At 34.6% G+C, this 23555-nt stretch overlaps 1 protein-coding gene across 2 annotated transcripts in view; it reads left to right on the top strand.

The window, feature by feature from the left end:
• Positions 1-21744, top strand: part of RnrS (ribonucleoside-diphosphate reductase subunit M2) — a 76817-nt gene extending 55073 nt beyond the window's left edge. For both annotated transcript variants that reach the window (XM_090381928.1, XM_090381927.1), the window contains exons 3-7: positions 2882-3178; positions 5577-5710; positions 6975-7203; positions 15672-15890; positions 21439-21744. In XM_090381928.1, the coding sequence (XP_090238054.1) occupies positions 2882-3178; positions 5577-5710; positions 6975-7203; positions 15672-15890; positions 21439-21591 (1032 nt within the window). In that variant the 3' untranslated portion in view covers positions 21592-21744. The remainder of the gene's footprint in view (positions 1-2881; positions 3179-5576; positions 5711-6974; positions 7204-15671; positions 15891-21438) is intronic.
• The last annotated feature ends 1811 nt before the right edge of the window (positions 21745-23555 follow it).

Genomic DNA, 23555 nt, shown 5'->3' with positions numbered 1-23555 from the left:
AGTTAAATGTTTACGAGAAGACATTATGTACTTCACAAGACGCTGAACAAAACTGAAAACTGAAACTCAAAAGATGAAAGGCCGACCAAATTTACCCCGCCCCCTGCAAACACCGAATTCATCAGAAGTTTTACACATGCCTTAAAAATTCTTGAAAAAGGGTTTAGAACCGCGACGTAAACCTTGATAAAATTGAGAGAATTGGAAATAGAAAATAGATTGAGGCAATATGTGGAAGAAAAGTTCCTAGTAAAAGGGCCGTGAGCTCTCCCGCTGTCCGTTATGGGGAGATCAAATTAAGTGCTAATCTAAACGAAACAGTGCAGATTGCGCGTCCGTTACAGAGAATGTCCGCTAGACAGAAGCTGCAAACACGTTAAAACCAATGGAGGTGAGTTGGGGAATTTGAAAATGTCCGTTGTAGAGAGATGTCTGTTAACGAGAGGTGTCCGTTAGGAGAAGTTTCACTGTATATTTCATCTAGAAGATGTTTTGTAAAGACTGTTTCCGTGAGATATTGCAATGAAGACTCGATTATGGCTTCATATGAAGTGCAAAACTAATAGCTGAGACAGGATACCCTCATACTATTGGTGAAAAGTAATACTTCCTGGACTTAAGTACAGTAAGACCTGTATCTGCAGGGGATACTTTTCAAGACCTACAGTGGATGGCTGAAACCGTGGTTATAAGTGAACACCCGTTACCCCATTTATGACGATTTTCTTGTACATACGTATAATAAAGTTTAATTGATAAATTAAACACATACTAAGACAATACCAACATTAAATATGGTAATAATAAAGTGCAGCAGACTCAATTTACTGGGATTGGATTAGCCCGGACACTTTCAAGACTTCAAATAAAATAAAATAAAAAAATCAACCAGAAATCAAAGTTTAAGTAATAACTAGAATAGGTATAAACAGATATTTTGCAAGTTGTAAATAAACTACAAGAACCAGGGTTATAAGTCGTCATTGGGAGATTAGTGCACCTATTGCAACCCCTGCTGTCTTTACACCTAACGCTCAAAAAAAAAAAAAAAAAAAAAAAAAAAAAAAACCAAATGGTTAATTTGATTTAGTGCATCACGTCAATTGTTGTGTTCCATCGCACCGCAAAAGGAAAAATTTCATTTGTTATTTATGTCGGTGATGTTGGAAATTTTTTTTTTTTTTTTTTTTTTTTTTTTTAACGTATAGAAATCACGAAAATGATGAACAAACGCAAGAGTTGTGCTTTCAAATTAAACACAAAAACTTGAAATTATTCAAAAGTTTGAAAATAGTGCATCTGTTAAATCTTTAAAGAACCATTATAATGTCAGTGGCCAAACCATATGCGACATTGTTAAAAATAAAGGGAAGCTATTCAATTTAAAATCAACATCGTAAAAAATAAAAGGAAGCATCATATTGGACATGCAAGTAGTAAGTGTTTTCGTTTTTTTTTACTGTGGGTAACTGAATCGGTGGAACCAGGGGCACAACTGTAATTACATCTCACCTTTATAAAAAGAAAGAAAATCAACTGCATTTACTCTCTTTATCAGCCAATTTAATGTGGTTTCTAAGGTATGATTTCAAGGACGTCAGTGAAGATTTTTGGTTTGTAAACTCCTACCAACGAGAACAACTGCTAAAGAACTTTTTAAATTAATCAATAATTATATAACTCAAAGTGGAATTGATTGGAACAAATGTGTCAGATTGAGTTGCGATGGCACCCAGTCAATGGCAGGTTTCTGTATGGGACTTTTTCTGAGGGTTCGAGAAGTGGCTCCAGATTGTGAATGGGTGCATTGTAGTATTCACAGAGAAGTATTAGTTGTAAAAAAAAACAAAAAAAAAAAACCCCTTTGGTTTTGAATATAACTATTCCAGAACGTGTCAGATTTGTTAACTATATAAAAGCCCATTCCTTGAATCCCAGAATCTCTACTGCTTTATGCAAAGAATTAGGAAGCAAATATAAACATCTATTACACAGTGAAATTTGATGGTTATCAAGAGGAAATGTATTGAAACGACTAATCGAAATGAAGAATGAGTACTTATTGTTTTTGGAGCAACATCTTCCATCAGCAAAGGATGCAATATTCGAATTTGAATATTGCATTAAAGACAGGTTTAATGATTTTAATTGGTTAATTAAGTTGTCTTATGTGATTTTTGGTTTTTTAAATGCCTTAAATTTACAAGGTATTGATATAAATATTTTTAAAGTTCAGGAAAAAGTAGCAGCAGCTATGAAGAAAATTCATCTGTGGGTACTTAGAGTTGAAAAGGGGAATTATAATTTTCTTCCTGGTTTAACTAAATTACAAAAAGAGTGAAGTGACATTCTGGCTGAGATTTCTATGGTGATTAAAGAACACCTCTTGGAATTGAAATCAAACTTTCAAGAATATTTGCCTCCAATTGACATCAGTAAAATGTGGATTCAAAACGATGTTTACTTTTAACGTGGAAGAATTCTGTCTCAATGAACAAGAAATTGATTCTGTTATTGAACTGTCATGCGACAGTATTAAGAGACTACTTCAATCAGGTCTCATTGATAAATTTTTGGCCATGTTGCCTTGAATAATATAAGCATTTATCAGAAAAAGCATGAAATTTCTTATGCCATTTGTAACAACTTACAAATGTGAAGTTGTTACAAATGGTGGGCCACAAAAAAAAATTTACGAACACCAGTCCACGCTTGAAAAAGTTTGGGAAACTCTGGGCTAAAGGTTTAAGTTTATTTTAAATTACCTGTGGGTGTTTGTTAACACCCCATACACATGCTTTTAAGTTAAACTTTAAACTAACATGATATCTACTACTGCTGTTGGTTTTTTGCTAAATAAGATTTTATTTTCTTTTTTTAGTTATCACTTAAGGAAAGTTCACAGATTACTACAAAACCAACTCGTATTTCAGCAAAAAAATTGGAAGAAGAACCCTTACTGCGAGAGAATCCTCGTCGATTTGTAATTTTTCCCATTCAATTCCCAGATGTTTGGGAAATGTATAAGAAGGCCGAGGCCTCTTTTTGGACTGTTGAAGAAGTTGATCTTTCTAAAGACATGACAGACTGGGATAAATTAAAGGCAGATGAAAGGCATTTTATTTCCCACGTTCTTGCCTTCTTTGCTGCTAGTGATGGAATAGTAAATGAGAACCTTGTAAGTATTTAATATTTATTTTGTTTTCTAAATATCTTGTTAGATCAAGATACAGATATTTAATTGTTTTATTTTTCTACACCTTGGTTTAAATGATTTTTATGGTTTCATCGTATTGAACTATACATTTCTTAGCTTCTGCAGAGCGATTGAAATGACAACTCGTATATTTTTAGTTTCCTTATTTAGTTATCATTATAACTATAATTAATAGATTACTAGGGGGCCTCACCTCCTGCTCACTGCACTCGCTTCTTTTGATAAAGTAAAATAAAATACTTGCAGAAGCTTTCGACACTGTGTGTGTGTGTTGAATACATAAATATGTTGCCGCGTGGTCATGTTAGATAAGAATATAGTGCATGATCATGCTTAAACAGAAGCTTGTTTTTACCACAGTAAAACAAGCCTCTGTTACGTATTACTACATAACCTGCATCTCTCTTCTCCCATTGGGTGAATAAATATCACTAGGAGGAAAATTATTTTAATGTATAGAAAGATAATAGGGACATTTCAGTAAATGAAATGTCCTTCCTAAATGTGGGCATAAACCCCTTTTCACCATGTTTGAGACTTTCAAGTGTTTGGACAGTTATCATTTGAAATTTCTGATTCGATATTGACTTTTGCATTAATTTTTATGTGTGAAGGTTGTTGGTATATACCATTCCTTTTAAGTAGCCAGAAAGATAAAAATCCAGGGATCGTGAATGTTCAATTATGAGCATGTGTATGTGTGCCCCAGAAAATGATGTGCTACCTCTTGGTTGAAAACAAAACAGTTAGTTAGTGACCATGCTGTGCAAACACTGTTGTTTATTTCAAAGTGTACCACAACCCTGGATGAAAGCTAACATAAAACAATGACTGTTGGACATCTGGAGACAGCCTAGTGGTACTATGCTGTAGAAGTTATAACTAAATTCTATCAATTTTTGATGATAAACTAAGGACTACAATTTGAGTTGACATGAATTTTGACTCTGAGTATGGTGGACAGCTTTTATGTGCTGTCCACTGTAAGTTCTTGTTTCAGGCCAAATAAAGTTTTTATAAACTTTATTTACTTATATCATTTGCTGCTATTAATACTTTATATAATTTTATTATTATAAGACTTTTTCTCATTCATCGGATTTTTTCCACCCCATGACAGTACCAAGTGCATGTGGTGGTTGGTTGTGCCTGGTTACTCTTACTATTATTATTACCATTGGTCAAGAAACTGTTACCATCCTACAAGTTATCATCATTATAAGAAATATTATTATTATTTGAACTAGTGAAAAATGCCATTTAACATTAGTTTGAAATGTATATTTTCTGTAGCTCCACTAGGGGTTGATGAAGTCTAATCTTATGTAATTAGACTACTGCTTAACTAACTCTCTTCATGGCAGGCAGCAGAAATCATCCTGTTAATATGGACTTGCAGGTCCAGCATTAGTTAGTTTTGCCATAAATATGTCAGCTATATTGCACATAAGTGATTTGTATCATTGGAACTGTCTTTTTCAGTGTGTTGCATATTCAGTTGTTGTGGAGGGCTTGATATTCATTTGTGCATTCATGACAATTTTGAAGTTTATCTTATTGAGGAGATAAACATTCTGTTCTGTTGGCAATTAATTTACATGTTATACTTTGGTTTAATGCCATTAGTAAAAGAAGTTCTATTCTTGTAATTTTGGGCACAGGAACTGTTGATTCTTGGATAAGTTGAGGCTCTAATTCAGATCAGTCCATGTTATAAGGTCTAAAGATGCGAATACAAATGTCATGAAAAATATGCACGATCATCAAACTACCAAGTTACAGAGGGTTTTGTAATTTTTCTATCTGAATGGGTGTTTCAATGCATTGCAAACTATGAATTGTTGCAAGAGGCATTTTTGCATCTGGCACAACTGAAATATGGTGGCAATGCAAAGTAAATATTTCATCTATGATGGAAGGAAATGGATTGATTTACACATTGGGGTGTAATGCCACAGCATTAGCTGAAAGCAAAAATAAAAATAATAATAATGCTAGCAAATCAATCTTTTGTTAAAAGAATCCTGTTTAACAAACAAAATAATTAATTTCTCTTACCATATATGATAGAGAAATTTTAATTTTATTGCATTTATTGAAAACAGTTTTTTTTTTTTAAAAAAAACCCCTAAGAATTACAATTGTTGTAGAGATAATTCTTGTTGTATAGTGTTATTAATTCACAAATAGAAAATTTTGTGAACTAATATTTTCCCCACCCAGTACCAATATTGAGTGGGGAAAATGTTTTTCTGACATATATTTTAGATTCCTTGGTGTGAAGTTCCATAGTTACTCTTATTCAAAGACTGCATAATTTCATATAATGATTCGTTTGTAATTTGCTTTGCTTTTAAAGGTGGAGAGGTTTAGTCAGGAGGTTCAAATTCCAGAAGCCAGATGTTTCTATGGTTTTCAAATTGCCATTGAAAATATTCATTCAGAAATGTATAGTCTCCTAATTGATACTTATATCAGGGATCCAGTCGAAAGGTTTGTTAACTTGTTTGCAATAAATATTAGGTATTAATTATTTTTCTTGTATTGTATTTGTAATGTGTAATATCTTTCCCCCTCTCAATTTAATTGGACAAGCAACCCATAAAGATTACAATATTTACAGAATAGTAAATCCACAGTTCAGAACGTTTTTAAAGTTGTACTAGGTGCCCCTAGTTGCTTTGCTTGCCAACCCCCTGTACACACTTAACTATGAAAAATAAATATTTTCTACGTAAAAGACACCTGTCGAAATGCAGTCTTTCCCCCCCCCCCCCTTTTTTTTTTTACTCCCATTCTTCAGCTATCTCCCTCACTCATGCTTTTTTTGTTTGTTCTTCATCAGAAAGCTCAGGCAACCCCTGATGGAGAGTACTGTGGACAGCCTGGCTCACCTCCCATTGGTAGTGGCAGGTAATGTGCAGTCTCACTTGGGGCCCTGCAGCCAAGAAGCCAAACAAACAACAGAACCCAACACTAAACTACACATACAACACTTTTCTGGCTTTTACAGAGGTTCTGTATTCATCACAAGAGTACTGATGACCGATGTGGGAAACCACAGATGGCACCGTACCTAAATACTATGCCACTGTGATTGATATCTACTCAGGAAATTACCTATGTAATTATTTACCTGTGTGTTTGTAGTGATGTAATTGCCCCACCCACTTGTACCAAGTGACTCACATCCCTTTTCTACCATTGGCTACCCCACTACGCAGCATTCTCAGGGTGGAATAAATATCACTATGTAATTATTTACCTGCTTTTACTTAGGTCACTTAGGAAAAGGCCTTTTGCTTCACGTTCCATAATGCACGAGGAATATTGTTGCATCTCAAAGAGCAGGACTAAGATATTTAACTAAAATATTTACAAATTATACAAATATTTATAAAATACTAAACTATTTACAAACTATATCTGGTTCCTTCATCAGCTGACATTACAATGGAACATCAAATGATGGCATGCGTGGTGATGTATTACAGAGTGAAGCACATGCACGAGGTTGGTGAACATTATGGAGGCAGTCTTTCAATGGAAGACAATTAATTATTTACCTGTGCATTTGTAGTGACATAATTGCCCCACCCTCTTCTCCCATTGGCTCGAATAAATATCACTAGGAGGAAAATTTTTTAATGTATAGAGATATAACACATGATTTGGTGAAATTGCTTAATGTGTGTTCAAACTTTTTTTTTTTTTTTTTTTTTTTTTTTGTCCATGTTAATCTTCCTTTCTCCCACAGAGACAAGCTGTTCAATGCTATTGAAACACTTCCGTGTGTTAAAAAGAAGGCAGACTGGGCTTTAAACTGGATTAGTCATAAGACAGCAACATTTGGAGAAAGAGTGGTAGCATTTGCTGCTGTTGAAGGAATATTCTTTTCTGGCTCATTTGCTGCTATCTTCTGGTTGAAGAAGAGAGGTTTAATGCCAGGCTTGACATTTAGCAATGAGCTTATTAGCAGAGATGAGGTGAGTAAAATTAATCAAATTTCTATGGTATTAATAAAAGCAAGTTTTTGCAAGGAATCTAAAAAAAAATATATCTTGTTTTATCCAGGTATTTGTCCAACTTTTTCTTACTTTAACATAAACTCTAGTTGTACAAAATTAGATGGCAGTTTATGCTTACCAGATTGTAGAAGTAGATTATAGTCTCCTTCTTTATGCAACAGTGAGCAATTCAGGTTTGCTCTTAAGCATTTTATACATGTATAAAGCATTTTATACATATTTACTTAAGTCAAATAAGCAAATCTGCTTAAGTCAAATAAGATTTGACTTAAGCAGAGTTGTGCGGAATGCAACCCTTACGTAAGTCAGGGAGTGCCTGTAGGGCTGCCAGGCATCAGTTTGATGTGAACATCAATAAACATTAACTTAGTTTTTCAGATCATTTATATAAATGGATGACAGTACAGCAAGAAAAATAAATTTTATAATCGGTAATGTTGAGAGAATAATGGTTGAAAAAATTGGACTTTAAGAGGACCAAAAAGAACCTGCTGTTAACTATTGAATATCAACATTGATTTAGTTTTTCAGATTTTTTATGTGAAGTATAAATGGATGTAAATACAGTAATTGAGTCATTAGAGCAGGAGTGAAATTTTCATAATTGGAAACTCCAGCACCCACAGCACCATATCTGACTGAAAGGGGGGGAGGAACCCTGTTTTTTTTTTTTTTTTTCCAGCATTATAATTAATGTTGTAGCCACCACACTGGTCAGAAAACTGACCAGTGTGGTGGCTGTAACATCGGACCACAAAAGGTTAAATACATAGAATTGTACTTCTCTATTGGAGCAACTTTAAGTTTAGTATAGGCACTTCTCTATGGCTTGTCAAGGTGAAGTGTCTCCATGATGTGAAATGGACACACTAAGTAGCAAATGTGGTTTACTGTTCTGTTATGTATAGAACAAAGTTATGCTCTGCTTGTACAGTAATGTTTAAAAGTCATTGTGAGATTTCCCCTAAATGTACTCCAGTTTATTGCTGTTATCATTTAATAATCCTTTGGCTAAATCTATTATACGGTTATTTTTCCTTAAGTTAACTATTTGCTTGCATATGGTACAGGCAGACACTGATCAGAGGTTGACTTGCCTGTATGTAGTATTCACTGCAGTTTTTGATGTCTGTTTTGTTTTGAATGCAAACGTTTGATTAGCTACATACGCTTGTATGATATTACCCCCCCCCCCCCAGATAAACAATGATTCTTTCTACAATAATAATTTAGCTGTTTGTAGAATATCCGGCTCTACTTTCAAGTGTTCAGTAATATCAAAGCATGTGTTGCTTTTCACATGAATGCATAGGTGAAGATTTCTTTGACTAACATTGGGAGGTTATTGTCATTTTATTATTGCCAGATATAATGAGAAAAAGAAGTGTTTTAGCTCTTTTCTTCTGAGAGTTATTATAAACTGGTGTGTTCAAAGAAAGTGCATCACCCCTTAAAATTGTAATTGTCATCCGAATAACGTAAGTATATGGCAATATTTCTTACAGATTGCATTAGATAAGATTGACATGCATAGATGATATGGAATATTGCATTAGCTGTTACTTTCAGCTATATAAGCATGCTCTGCAAGAGTTGCAGTCATTCCTTGCTTGTTTCAGGATGGTGAGTTACGTGCAGTTGATGCCATGCAGGAGTGCTATTGTTGCTTTATGTAAGGAAGGATGTTCTTCCCATCATATTGCTTATAGAGTGTCTTGTAATCAGTCGACAGTGAGTAGATTTCTTTCCAAACTCAAGAATACTGGTTCTGCTGATAGGAAAAAAAGGAACCGGATGCAAAAGTCTATACCAAAACAGGACCGCATTTTGAAGTGCTTATGCCTTAAAAACCGTAAAGCTTCTTTGTCTGAGCTGAATAGAGAATGGGAAGAACACACAGGAGTGATAGCAAGTGCAGTAACAGTCAGAAGACACCTCTTCAGAAATGAACTTGTAACCCATCATCCTAAGAAGAAGCCCCTCCACAAAAAAATGAAAAAGGCCCGATTTAATTTGGTGTAAGGAGCATGTCAGATGGACTCCCGAGCAGTGGAAGTCCAGTTATTTTCTCGGACAAGAAGAAATTCAACCTGCATGATGGGAGACAAATGATTCGGCGTAGATGTGAAGAATACCATGCACACTGTATGGTGTCTACAATGAAATTCTCTATCAGCCAAATGATATGGGGGTGCATTTCGTATCGCGGAGTAGGTCACCTGCAGTTTATAAAAGGTTCTGTAAATGCCAATGGATACCTGGCTATATTGGAAGGCAAATTGCTGTCAACCATTAGAGACAATTTCAACTGCCAAGTAACTGCATCTTTCAGAACGACTCTGCTCCTTGTCATCGAGCAAAAAATGTAAGTAGACACTTCTGTAGTTACTTTAGCGTCATTTCTGCCTTAGAGGTTCAACAGTGATGTGTTTACATTTGTTAGAGGGGTGAAAAAAATGGTTGGAAGAAAGGTCCATTACAACTGTTAGCTGACCAGGAAACAGCCCAGACCTGAATCCTATAGAGAACTGTTGGCATTGTGTGGAATCTGCAGTTGCTAGAAAGAAACCAATTTGTCTAGTGAACTAGGTTCTGGACTGAATATTTCTAATTCATTACGTAATAGCAATTTACATGATGATTTTTCTATTGTTTTCTCGAATTCTTGATTTTTCTAGGGAATTTTCTGTTAAGAAAAGTTATCTATTGTTTTTTAATAATTTGCTACTGTTAAGTATTGTTAAATAGAGTATTGCAGATTTACTTTCAGGCTGTAAGCAGAAGAGTCAACGGATTGAGCTTTATTTTGAGTGGTGGCCATCTTGTTTCAAGATGGCAGATTAGAATAATTTGGAGTAGGATAACAGTGGATAATGTTTTCTTGTCCTCCTCAAAGTATTGTTTTATTATTATTATTTTTCAGAAGATTCTGAAAAATATATTTGTTTTTTATATGATTGAAGATTTCAGATTGAAGCGAAGGGAAACTCATTTCACCATAATACTGTAATGTAAAAACACACACAATTCCAGTTATCAGTATTATTGCAAATTCAATAAGATCAAGTTTACTACCCGTTTATAATAGTTTGTGCTAACAGAAAAGCCCAATAAACCGGTAAGTGCAAATTGTTTTTATTTTTTATGGTAGTGACCTCCAGAAATGTGTTTTCGAAAAATATCACAAAGGCATTCAAAATTGATTCTTATAACGATGAAAGTTTAGTGCAATTTCCATTATAAAAATGACCTTTTAGAGAGACATATAGCTTAGTTATATAGCAAAAATTTCAACTTCTGAGGTCTTGGAATGAATTACCAGAAAAACCCAATGTGTTATTGGGTTCACATTACGATATTTTCATGATACCATCTGTTAATTCCTACGAGATGCAAAATACGTTTCCACGATTTTTTTAAGTTTGCACTAGCTGGCAAAAACTTACATAAAGTCAAATTTCCGTAAGTAGAGTATTACATAAGCCAGAGAGTGCCTGTACACTCGTTCTAGCATAAAAGATATTACAAATAATAATGTTCATAGATAATTCATCACCTAATAATTCATAACAATTTTACATTTTATTGTTTATCACATTCATTTTGAAGGTAGGGACTGCACAATTATTGTAAAAATTACAGTTTGTGCAAATTTCTGTTATAACGATTTTTCTATAAGAATTACATTTTACAATTTGTGAAAGTAGCATTAACAGTTTAATCACTTTGCAAGTAAAAATATTACTTGCAGGGTATTGTTCCTCTCAACTCTAAGCATAGATATCTACATATAAATTGTACTTTAAGGTAGTAAAGTTAATCTGGCATTAAGTTTTTTGAATATGTAATTGTACAAGATCCCAGTCAACTTATTAAAGTTGCCTTTATGATTTCCTCTCACATTCGTAGTGGATTTTAATATTAACAAATGTAGTGTTTAGGACTGCTTCTCAAATTCATATAGATGAACTATAACTCGATTGAAATATTACTATTTTTTGATTAATAAAATAAAATAAAAACCACCTTATGTTAAAGTTCATAAGTTATAATTATCCCACATTTCAAGTTCACAAGGTTTTACTAATACTATCAGTAAAACCATGTTCTGCCTGGTTATTTATATGTGTGTTATACAGGGTTATTAAACATCTCAACAACTTAGAGTTTGTCAAATATGCTACATATGTTTCTGTGATGAAAGTGTAAGTATAAAATTGTTTGCCATAACAAGGCTATCTGGCACAGACATCTGAAAGTCTATGCCACATAGCCTTACATTCAAAATGGCATTACCTGTGGAGAAATCATTTTGTGTTCTCTATTATCATGAAACAAATTAAGTGTTTCAGTGTAGCAATCATTCCGAACTAAATTTCATAACCACGAATCCAAATCCACCAACTCAAGACTCCATCATTAAGTGGTATAGGCAGTTCAGGGAGTGTGGAAAGGCAAAAGCACAGGTCATGCCAGCACAGACTGTAAGGTAACTGTAGAACATATGTGGTAGGTGTATCTCAAGAGTCCATACAAATTAACTAACAAGGAAAGTAGAGAGCTTTGGGATATCACAGAAAAGTGTTTATTGCTTTCTCAGAAGGTGACTCTCCATGTATCCTTACAAAATTCATTTGTTACAAGCTCTAAAACCATACGACAAAGTTTCTGGGTACAAATTTTGTAACATTCAAGAACTGTGTTATACTTTTGAAAATTTCTTGGACAGATTAGTGTTCACCTACGAAGCCACATTCCATTTACTGGTAAAGTGAATCGACACATTCATACCTGGGAGGAGTGAGAATCCACATGAACCTGTGGAATGCGAATGGGACATTTACTTTTTTTTATTATTATTATTATTATTTTACTCTACTTTTCGACTGTTAAAAACAGTCCAACAGTACATGTTTTCTAAGCAGTGTCCAACAAAAAGATTTATGGGCCCTTGTTATTTTGCCAGAGATACTGTAAATGGCATTTCCTACCTTGACATACTGATTGAATGGTTGCTGCTGTAGCTAACACATGATGGAAACTACATAATTTTGCAATAGTATGAGGCTCTGCGACATTTCCAATGGAGGTGCAAAAGTTTCTGAATGACAATTATCCCTGTTGCTGGATTGGCTGTGCTTCCTGTGACAACAAACCATTACTTCATTGGCCATAGATCACCAGATCTCCCTTTTATCTATGGGGTTTTGTGAAAGATTTGGTGTTTGTGCCCCTTTATACATATATTCATAATTAGATAGACAATCTATGTAAAGCACTGGGTATGAGAGGTGTAAACAGAGAAATAAATCCAAGAGTAAACTGAGCATGCCAATAAGCTATAGTAGGAGCAAAAAAAAAGTATGATCAAATAGTGGGGGAAAGGGTAAGAGCACTGAGCTAAAACAAAGGGAAGCCCTACACACACCTCAGTAGATACAAATAATAATTAGCAGAGGTATGTTTCTGATTGATCTACCAGTTATGGCACGACTTAAATATAGTGTGTGTGTTACACTTTTTATGATTTAAATGCATTCTATCTATAATATAAGAGAGAAGCAGGAAACATAGAAGAAAAGTAATTTGTATTTAACATTTGAATATCATATAGTATATGTGCTTATACAGCTTTCAAATAATTGCAAATGTTTTTTGCTTGAAAGGTTCTTTATTTTTCATTAAACTTGCCAATTGGTTATCATTCAATTCTTGCTGTTTGGTTCATCTAGTAGTGATTGGAAGGACAGCATTAGTAAAGGCACATGATGCAAGAAAGCAAACTTATATAGCATCAGCAGAAAAGAAAAAAAAAAAAAAACATCCACTCGCTCCAGATGTTTGTTTAGTTCTGCCTTGAATCTATTTAAGCTATCAACTTCTACAACAACAGATGGAAGTTTGTTCCACCAATCAACCACTCGCTGGCTAAAGGCAAACTTCTGCACATCTATCCTACAACTGTCTTTCCTCAATTTGAATTTATGTCCTCTCAGGCGATTGTGTAACTAGCTGTGCATCTATTCATCATAATATATCATCTTAAATTTCAATTTTTGCTTGACTTGGATTAGTATTTGATGATGCAACTGCTTTCTCATCTGCAAAAAAATAGCTTGGATTGTTGCAAAAGTAACAGAGCTAACATGCAGTTCAATGTCTGCTTTTAGTTTTATGCATTGCTATGAAGCATCAGACAAAAAGCTATGATAGCAGAACACTATAATTCAGATTTGTGTGTACATCAAATAATTGCTTCAGAGTCTTGAAATTCGCCAACTCTTACACAACACATCCCATAAAAAAAAATAGCAATAAATATAAACTTACGTTTACATTTAGAGGGCTAATCTATGTGGTACAAAATACACAAAATAGTAGTCAGTCCTCGTATAGCACGATAGTTGTTCCTAGAAACCCTCGTGCAATGCAAAATTGTGCAATATAAACAACAGGCCCTATGGGGAAAAATAGGGTTAGGTGCCGACCACCCAAGATTGAACACACATTTGTAACCAAAACATTACCAAACACAATAAATTATCGTAATAAAATAAGTATTTTATTAAGACTATTACGTAATAAAATATTGCTACTGCTTTTGCTTCTATCGTAAGCAAACTTGTTTTTTGTTTGATTTTCTATCCAAACAGGTGACAGCTGTTCCATCTCTTCCAATTCTTTGTCTTAATCTAATGGATTTTAATTACACTTTGAGTTGTTTTTATTTTCTCTACATTCTTTGTAATTCTCGGCGTTGCCTCATTTAGGCCTGTAGCACGTGCTATATCACATGGTCTTTAATTTCAAAGCATTTCGCAATTTCCTATTTTTTCTCTATCGACAGAGGTGGACTGGCCATAAGCCTTACCGGGGAAATCCTGGTGGGCCGGAGGCTGGTGTGATTTTGGCCATAAACCATAGTATGAGGCCACTATAAATTTTCCTGGGCAAGAATTTTTGACCCAGTCCGCCTCTGTTTATCGATATTGCTTTTCTTTTTCTCTCTGAATCTGCAGTGTCTTCACCAGGACGCTTCCTTTTCACACCTTTTTAAGTATTTTACTCATTTTTAGGGAATACAGCACAATTACAAAATGAGACATGCTTGATACAAATAAACAAAGCTGCGTGTGTGTAGCAACTGAATAAACAACACCGTAAAGGCAGAGATACACTATTAACACCTCATTTTACTAAAGCACATTTCTAGGGGTTACTACCATAAAACAATAAAAACAATTTCCAGTTTCTGCTAGTGGAATTTGTTATAAACTGGTAGTAACCTCGATCTAATTGCATTTGCAATTATACGGATAGCTGGAATTATGTTGGTTTTTACGTTATTATGGTGAAATGCGTTTCCCCTTAACTGATATAAAAAACGTAAATACATTTTCAGAATCTTCTCTTCATTCCTGTTGTGTTCGGTTGGGGTGATTCTGCGTTCAACTGCCATTTCTTGTAAACACAAAGGTGAATCGTACATAAGTGAATTCGGTTCATGTTATATAAGATATCATTCCCCTATTTATAACAGGCGCCTCCGTAGCCAGGTGGGAAGGAGCAGCAATGCGTAGCACACGCTTCTTGATTAGACCGGGGTTTGAGCCCGTCACCACCAAATACGGAGGATGTGGAAAGGTCAGGAATGACCACCGCATATTCACAGAGCAATATGGCCTTAGTTGCTAATGCTCCAAATAACTAACTAACTAACCCCTATTTATAAATCGTGTATGATCGAATTCGTGTAGTGTAAACACGTGTTATACAAGGACTGACTGTACTTTGTTTATGGAATGCCACCACCATATCCCACTAATTGTACTGACATGCATAAGAAACTTTGCTGGGCAAAAAAAATCTAAATTTACTATTACATAACACGTATTGATGAAGTTAACCTTCCCCCCCTCCCCAAAGTGAAGTTTTTATGCATCATATTAATATGACTGTTACACAGATGTGGTGTGAGCAAAATTTTCTCTCCCTTCCTTTGTTCAGAACGTTGTTAATCTTTTGTATAAGTGAAATCATGATTATGTTTCTTGTGGTTAGGTCTTTTTTTTTTTTTTTTTTTCTTTAATTTTTATAAAATTAGGGGAGAGAAAATTTTCAGATAACTAGGATTCTACTGTGTGTCTCAATCATTTTATTCGTGGCAGAAATATCTGATTTCAGTGATTCGTTGTAAACCATTGAACAACTCTTACATATCTTATTACCAGGTTTTGTTGCTATCATTTAAACAACTGAATGTGAAGTATTAGATCAATATTTCATTTTTTTTCCCTTTAGTGGAAATAATTGTTCACTTTGAATAATGATTGATTAACATTTTGGACTTGACTCAGCAGATTAAAAAAAAAATACTTATTTGAATTATTAAAATATGGTAATTTTAACAACTTACTATGTTTAAGGGACTTCACTGTGACTTTGCATGTCTGATGTTTAGTCATTTGGTAAACAAACCTACAACTAAAAAAATTATTGGGATCATCAAAGATGCTGTGGCAATTGAACAAGAATTTTTAACAGATGCTCTTCCGGTGGCCTTAATTGGAATGAACTGTGAGCTAATGAGAAAGTACATTGAATTTGTTGCTGATAGACTTCTGGTGGAGTTGGGATGTTGCAAGGTAAAGATTTTCAAACTGTTATTAAGGATAAACTTATTAAGCTTTGCTGGTGATATATATATATATATATACCTAAAAATTAATACTGTGGTTATACTTTGAAAGATGGTCATTAAACTAAGAAGTTGCACTTTTTTAAGTTTTGAAGAAAGTTGGTTTACCTAATGTGCATGTGCTCTTTAATAAATAGACAGTACGTGAAATGTGATACAATGTAATTTCAAATTTATGGCACATAAATTTGGCCTTCTGTGAGAAAGCATTACAAGTGGAGACCCTCCTTTTTTTGGAGCATATTTCTCATATTTTATTATGGTTACAGATGACATTTATTTTATTTTTTTGCAGTGTTTAGGAAACAATTTTTTGTTAATTGAAAACCTGTAGTTCATGTACTATGCTTGCTTTCTTGGCACCTTCAGCCTTTTTTTGCCTACTATCAAGAAAAATGGAATAAATTTCATTAAATTAAACTGAACATGTCTTGAATAGTATATGATAAAGCTGTACTGACATAATAAAGGACATTACTGATCAGCCTTGTAAACCTGCCTTAGATCACAAATTTTTATATGCTACAGAGAACCACTCAAATGAGTTATAGTGACACCCATACATGTGATCATTAACTTTGGGTTATCCTTAAAAAAAAAACCAATTTATTAGCATAAATTGGGATATTTCGTTGTTGGGTTTTGAGCATATCAGTAGCTTAGCTCATATTGTACTGTATTTTTGTGTCTGTAGTTAGTCAGTCTCAAGCAGAGATTGACTTAACTACAGCCTGGATTAAAGAGGACTTTAGAATAAAATTCCTCCAGTTGTAGATGGGAATTGAATCGTCCTAAGTGGTGAAACCACTAGTATTCAATTACTTTTAAATTCAACTCAAAACCTAAGAAATTGAGGCTAATAATACCGTTTGAAAGCTTGTTTTGTGTTGCTATCTTAAAACTTTGTACTATTATTTGAAAAGAGATAAAGCATGAAGTGCATAATGAAAAACTTCCAGGTAGTTTGTACATGGATAGGTTTGTTGCAAACACTTTTGCACTGATAATATCTAAGGCTGCTACAAGGGAGTCTAAAATGTTGACAGAATTGATATTTAGGTCCCACTTGTGAGTTGAAGTAGGCTTAATTTTGGCCAAGTCTTGCCATTCTGTGACAACCACATTCTTTTATTGCCACTTAAAACAGTGGTGGAACTGTTATTAATCCTGGATATGACCCTTTGTGCAAAGTCAAAACATGTCAGTATATTGGAAATAATGTTCAACACATGGAGGAAAAGTTACAGGGCAATACTAGGTGGCAGATGCACCAACACCTGGTGCAATACCATTACTCTGCTGATTGGAGGCTTAAAGTGGTGAAAACCATATTTATAGAGAGGAGTTCCCCCTGTCTTATCTCTTTGTGTATAGCTAAGTAGGTAAAGTAAAGTGAGGAACAGTCACTAAGCTTGAATCAGCAACAAAAATGCAATAGATATTTCGCTGAGTAGTTCAAGAACTGGACTTGCTTTTGAGTGCTGCCTTGTATTAACACATTCACTGCTTTTTATATTTGCGAAGGTCCTTTATGTGTGCCTTGGGGCAAGAATAAAGGACTCTTGTAAATTGCAAATACTTAGAGTTCATCTGTGAAGAATCAAGTAATGCTGGCATCTGTTGTTCGTAGCATTCTAATAGCAACAGAATTCTATTTCAGTATCAGGTGACATATCACGAAGAGCTGATTTAATGTTATCAGCTTCAACATACTGTCCATCCCTGCTCCTTGTCAGTTCTGATGTCCCAGGCTGTGGGTCCATTATAACAACCCTTTAGGATAAAATTTTATCGAAAAACACTTGCACAGTTTTATCACCAAGGATGAAGTTGTTTTTCACAAACCAAACTAAAGAATTAAGATTCAAGTAAGCATGATCTTAAAAAAAAAATTACCTTGCCTTCTTGTGGAAAATAAACTAGATAAAACATAAGCAAAGAACATATGAAACTGAACCAAATATGCAGCTTTTATAGTGCAATTGATGCTAAGCAAAATCCGATCTGTAATGCAATAGCCCATGGTTCATTCAGTGCGCTATCGCTCAGTTGTTTGCTTCATCTGCTTTTTAGTTTAGAGTGCTCATTTATTGACCATAATGGAATGGATTAGTGTGTGCATTAAGGCACAAAAATTGCAGTCCATTTGGATGACCGCTTGTTTTGGCAGTGAATGTGTTAAAGGCATACATTCATAATGGAGACAGATCTGAAGGGTATTTTAATTAGGCCTGGCTGTGAGTGCTCACTTGAATCCTAATAGTTTTTGCTATCTTTGTAGGTTTTAGTATTAGTGGCAATGATGTAAGAAAGGAAGCTTATAAAGCATCAGCAAAAAAAATCATATCTCCCTGAAGATACCTAGTCTATAGTTTACAGAACTGAAGCCTTTCTTGGTAAGAGCACTTTTGTGTTCCCTTTACCAATCTGGTTGCCCTTCTCTGCACTTGTTACAGCAGATCTATATCATTTGCTAAACTGAGGCCTTCAGATCTATATATAGTACTCCAGATGCAGTCTAACCATGGCTTTGTACAGAGATAACCACCTTATCCCTGTGAGCAAAGTTTCTGTATATCATTGCCAAAACCCCTATGAGCTGTCCTGGCAGCCTGTCTGCATTTCTGAGAGAGCTTCATATCTGACTGCACAATTATCACTAGGTCTTTCATTTTCCAATATATTGACTAGTCCCATGGAGTTGATATGTTAATTTGGGATTATTGCTACCCATATGCAGTATTTCTCGGCCCATTGACCTAATTTTCCTAGATCTTGTTGTTGTAGTTCACCTGTTTACTATCATTAACCATCCTGCCAATCTTTGTATCATCTGCAAATTTAGGTTTGTGTAATATGGTGTAATAAGTTGCTGATGTACCTAAAACCCTGTAACAACAACAGCAAACTTGGGCATTAAGCATGTTATAACTGAAAAATATCATTTAATAAATATTGAAAACAAGTGGACAAAGCACTGAACCCTGGGGGGCTACAATAATAACATTAGTGGACAAAGAGCAGTATCAATTGATAATCACTGTCTGTTTTCTCCCACTGAACTATCCATAGCAGTAACTTGCCCTTAATGCCACATTGTTCCAGTTTGTATAGCAGTCTTTTATGGTCAATTAGTCAAACACTACTGCCCCATAACAAATATTTGCTGTGGCTGGAGTATAATTGCATTCCTATCTGGATGGCCCTGCATCACTTCTTTAACCAATGACTCAGTTATTTTCCCTGAACAGATAAGCTAACAGATATAATTATTCATGCACCTTTTGATCCCCCTTTGTGAATTGGGAATACATTTGCACATCTCCAGTCCCACATGGACCTCCTGTGAATCAAAGGATGCTCTTGTAATTATGGCTAAGTGTTTGCTGCCTTCCTTAATATAATTGGATAGATTCCATCCACCCCAGGAGTCTTTTTTTATATTGAGCTTGAACAATTTCCTTTCAGTTATCACAAAATCATTTAGCTCCCCATTACAGTTTTATGAACTTCTGGTATCCCCTTCTCTAAAGAACTTACATGAATGTGGTGCAAAATATCTATTCAGATATCAGCAGCCTGAGTGGGGTCATAAATAGGTAACTTCATTGACATGAAGTGGCCTAATATGATTAAACCCCTTTCTTCTACTGTTAATATAAACATTGCAAAACTTCTCATAATCTGCCTTAGCTTACCTAACCTCCTTTGTGACTTGATTACAGACTAATTTATGTCTACCATAGGCTTTATATGCATCGCACACATTTTTCTTCTCTGCCACGTCTCATCAGTTCATCTTGCATCCATTTATTTAAGCCTTGAACAGTATTACTTAGTTGGTATGAAGAGTCTAGTGGCTTCTATGATTACTTCTTGAATGCTCATTTACAATTTGCTGTTGGTAACATCAGTTGGTCCCACTGAATAGAATTTAAAAACTGAAACTGTAATCACTCTTGCAAAAGCATTTCCCTTTATTCTTGACAGCAGTTGTCTTTAATTAAAATTCCTAATTAACACACTGTTCACTGCTACCCAGTGGGTCTTTTATCTGCAGATTCTTGATGCATGAAGAATTGGTGCTTATAACCAAATCAAAAATATTGCTTTGTCTTGTTGCCTCTAACATGCTGCTATAGAAAAAGTCATCCAATAAATCCAAGTCTTGCTAGTGTGCAAGTGACTAATCCACAGTCAACATCTGGAAAGTTGAAATCCCCATTTTGACACTCTGATTTACTTGCTCAGTTTCTTTGTATAGCTGTTTGGTATACTCATCAGTCTTTAGGCCTACATCACACTCCTACTGTTATTTTTATTTTTGCAGTGCTTATATCACATTTGCAAACTAGATGGACTGACTGTGACAAAGGCAGGGAAACCTATGTCTTTATTCTCTGCGTAACAGCCGTGAATTGAAAATTAAGATTGTGGTTACAGTTCAACTTGAGTGCTTGTTTCCTGTTGACTGGACATGGCTTAACGTCTTGGCTGAGTCAGTTTAGTTTGGTCCCTTCTGGCTTGTGCTTCTGTGAGGCTATGGAGACTAGCCTTCATGTCATGACTTATTGTGCCTATTATGAAGATCTAGGCAGCAAACTTAAACGGGAGACCTTTTATTTGGATTTGGATACCTTGCTGGATTTGTTTGCAAGTCTAGGATCTTTTAAACATTTAAACTTTTTTTAATGTTTTTAAAAGGAGGGCCATGCTGTTAAATGATAGTAGAGGTATTTTGTCACAAGGTATAGGAATGGCAGCCGAAGGCACTGGATAGCACAACGTGCTATTCAGTGCCGATGGGCTAATATACCAGATCTGTTTTTATAGTGCATATTATGCGAAATTTTATTGATATTGAACGAAGATTTAATTGGAAATTTTAGAAAGATTTGTTATTTTTCCATTTTATTTATTATTATGTTGATTATGAATACATACTTTTAAATCAAAGGCTGTATACGTGGTTTTTGACCTTGAGAATTAATTGCATATGGGCCTCGTGCCGTGGAGGCATGTATAGGATGAAATTGTTAATATATGTAGTGCTTATATCACACCATAGTGACTCAACATTGCACTCGTCACCTGTGTCGACTGGATGCACTGCCTTAAATTTAATATGCTTCTAAACTGAGATCCTAACTCCCCCCTCCCATCTGTCCTTCCTGTATACATTGTACTCTCCATATTCAAATTCGACCCACGTCTCTGCTGTCCCTACATTGTCTGCATTTGATGACTTAATCAGTACTTCAAATTCATCAGATTTATTTAAAATGTTCCTAGCGTTAGTTGTACATGAAAGTATGTATACTTGCAATCGCATCACTATTTTTTGGTTGAAATCAAACTGATGGTGCTTGAATTTCTTTTACTGTATATGTTCTTGTTTATACTCTGGCACGACCATCAGTTCAGTGGAGTGTTACAATATGTTACAAGTAATACCTTAATTTTATCAGTAAACTTGGGCTTTCTTTTATTTGCAGGTTTATAATACAGAGAACCCTTTTGATTTCATGGAACATATCTCTCTTGAAGGTAAAACTAACTTTTTTGAAAAGAAAGTTGGTGAATATCAGAAGTGTGGAGTGATGGCAAAATCAGATGAACACTGTTTCATTTTAGATGCAGACTTTTAAGTAGACATGTGACTGCTCATAAACAGGCTAGTATCATGGAGACTCACTATTAATGTCATTCAGTTTTCTGGAATGACACAAAGATCAGATGAATTGGTTCATTATGTGTAAATCTATGTACAGGAATTTTCTTTAAATAAATATTTAAATGTATATATGTTGTTTCTTTAATATGATGTATATAGACATTGTTTTTAACTGACTGCTTTGCATAGATGTAGGTAAAAAACCATTTAATTCAGCATCATGGTAATATAGAAGTGTATATACAAGCTGACCTCGATTAATTCGTCCCGCGAGCGCATCGTGCAAAACAGAAACGTGTTAATCGAATATAATAATCAGTAGGAAAAATTATAATTGGTCCTTGACCTTCTGGAATGTCCATAAAAAATTTTAAAAATAACTAACTGTATACAATGTAAAAGATAATGAAAATAATTATGGAATTAAATGTTTATTGCATAAAACAGCGGTTCCCAAAGTGTGCGCCGCAGAATATTTTACATTTTCGAGGGAAACACAGCAATACTCGACATCTGTCGGACACAGCGCAAACTACTAGCTCAAGGTAGTTCACAGTTTCAACATTTCTTAGTTGTTTGGACATTACTAAACGGAACTGTTAGGTATATCTTTTGGTCTGGGTGTGCCGTGAAAAAATTACTGAGACACTAAGGGTGCCGTGAACCGAGAAAGTTTGGGAACCTCTGACATAAAATACACAATGAAGAAATGACTGTTGAGGAAATATTTGAACAGTGTTGACTTTCTCTTTTCATCAATCCATTTCCAATAGCCGACAACAATCTTCTCTGGGCCCTGGCGAAATAAATATTGCAGAGAACCTGAAACCTTTTGTTTGAGGTTCTCTGCGATACCAAAGATTTCATCTAGTTCTTTTACCGTTATCTCCTTTGCGGTAACATTTTTCATCTGGCTCATTTAAAAATTAGAATTTTTAAATGCAAGTCTCCATTGACTTTATTAGCAGGAAACAAACACAAGTAACACTCCTTCTTCCAATGGTTGATGGAACACACTGGGGTGGGCAGCAGGCAAACTGTTTGTTTACTGCCTGCCCAACGTGCGATTCAAATCCTTTTCAACTATCGCAAAAAAAAAAAGTCTTGTTAACTGGAAATTTGCATCGTGAAAAGTGGTATAATTTTTTCAAATAGCGGTAACTGAAAAATATTTAATTGAACTCGTTATGTGAGGCCTGGCTGTATTTTTTAAATTCAGTTATATGTTAACGTTAATTTGAGAAATTAGGAACAGTTCCTAGTAAAAATGCAAATAAAAGCATTAAGAAAATAAACTGATTATTTGACCATAAAAAAAAATGCAACCACATTGAGATCCTTGATGCCTCAACGTTAACTTTAATTTTCATGCCAATTATATAGCTGTGATATTTAAAAAGAAAAGGCTAAATTTGAACACTCCTTAATTTCAATCCTATATGCACAGTACCTATCATATGTTTGTTTATCACTTTTATGAAGATATGAGTACATAGAAAAAACTTTATTATAATCACTTCGGTTATCGCTTTTTTTGCCTTAACATGGTGTATACATGAGTGGAAGTTAAGAAACATCCAGAATTATATTTTTTCTTAAACTGACACATGCATCTAGTTACTGCTGTTACTTAGTACAGCTTGTATGTGTACTCCTGCCAATCTGATGACTGTTTTACAGTAACCCTTTTCTAAATTTTTCATTTTCAATGTTTTGTGTGGATTTCTAAAAACATTAATGGTTTCATCTTTATTGATTACTTTCTCAAAGAAATGGTGGCCTACCAAATTATTTTATATTACTTGATTTTTTTCTTTCTGTCCACTTCCACCTTTTTTATGTACACATTTCTACTCTGCATCAATAAACAGCACTGAATAGCTGCATTCTTGTTCCATCAGTTTAGCTGTGTCCCAAAAGTGATTATAATAAGCAGCA

This window comes from Mastigoproctus giganteus, chromosome 9 (assembly GCF_048544385.1).
Source record: "Mastigoproctus giganteus isolate SK-2022 chromosome 9, ASM4854438v1, whole genome shotgun sequence".
NCBI classification, from domain to species: domain Eukaryota; kingdom Metazoa; phylum Arthropoda; class Arachnida; order Uropygi; family Thelyphonidae; genus Mastigoproctus; species Mastigoproctus giganteus.
Note: the sequence above shows the minus strand (reverse complement) of the source record. Positions and strands in the feature narration are given on the sequence as shown.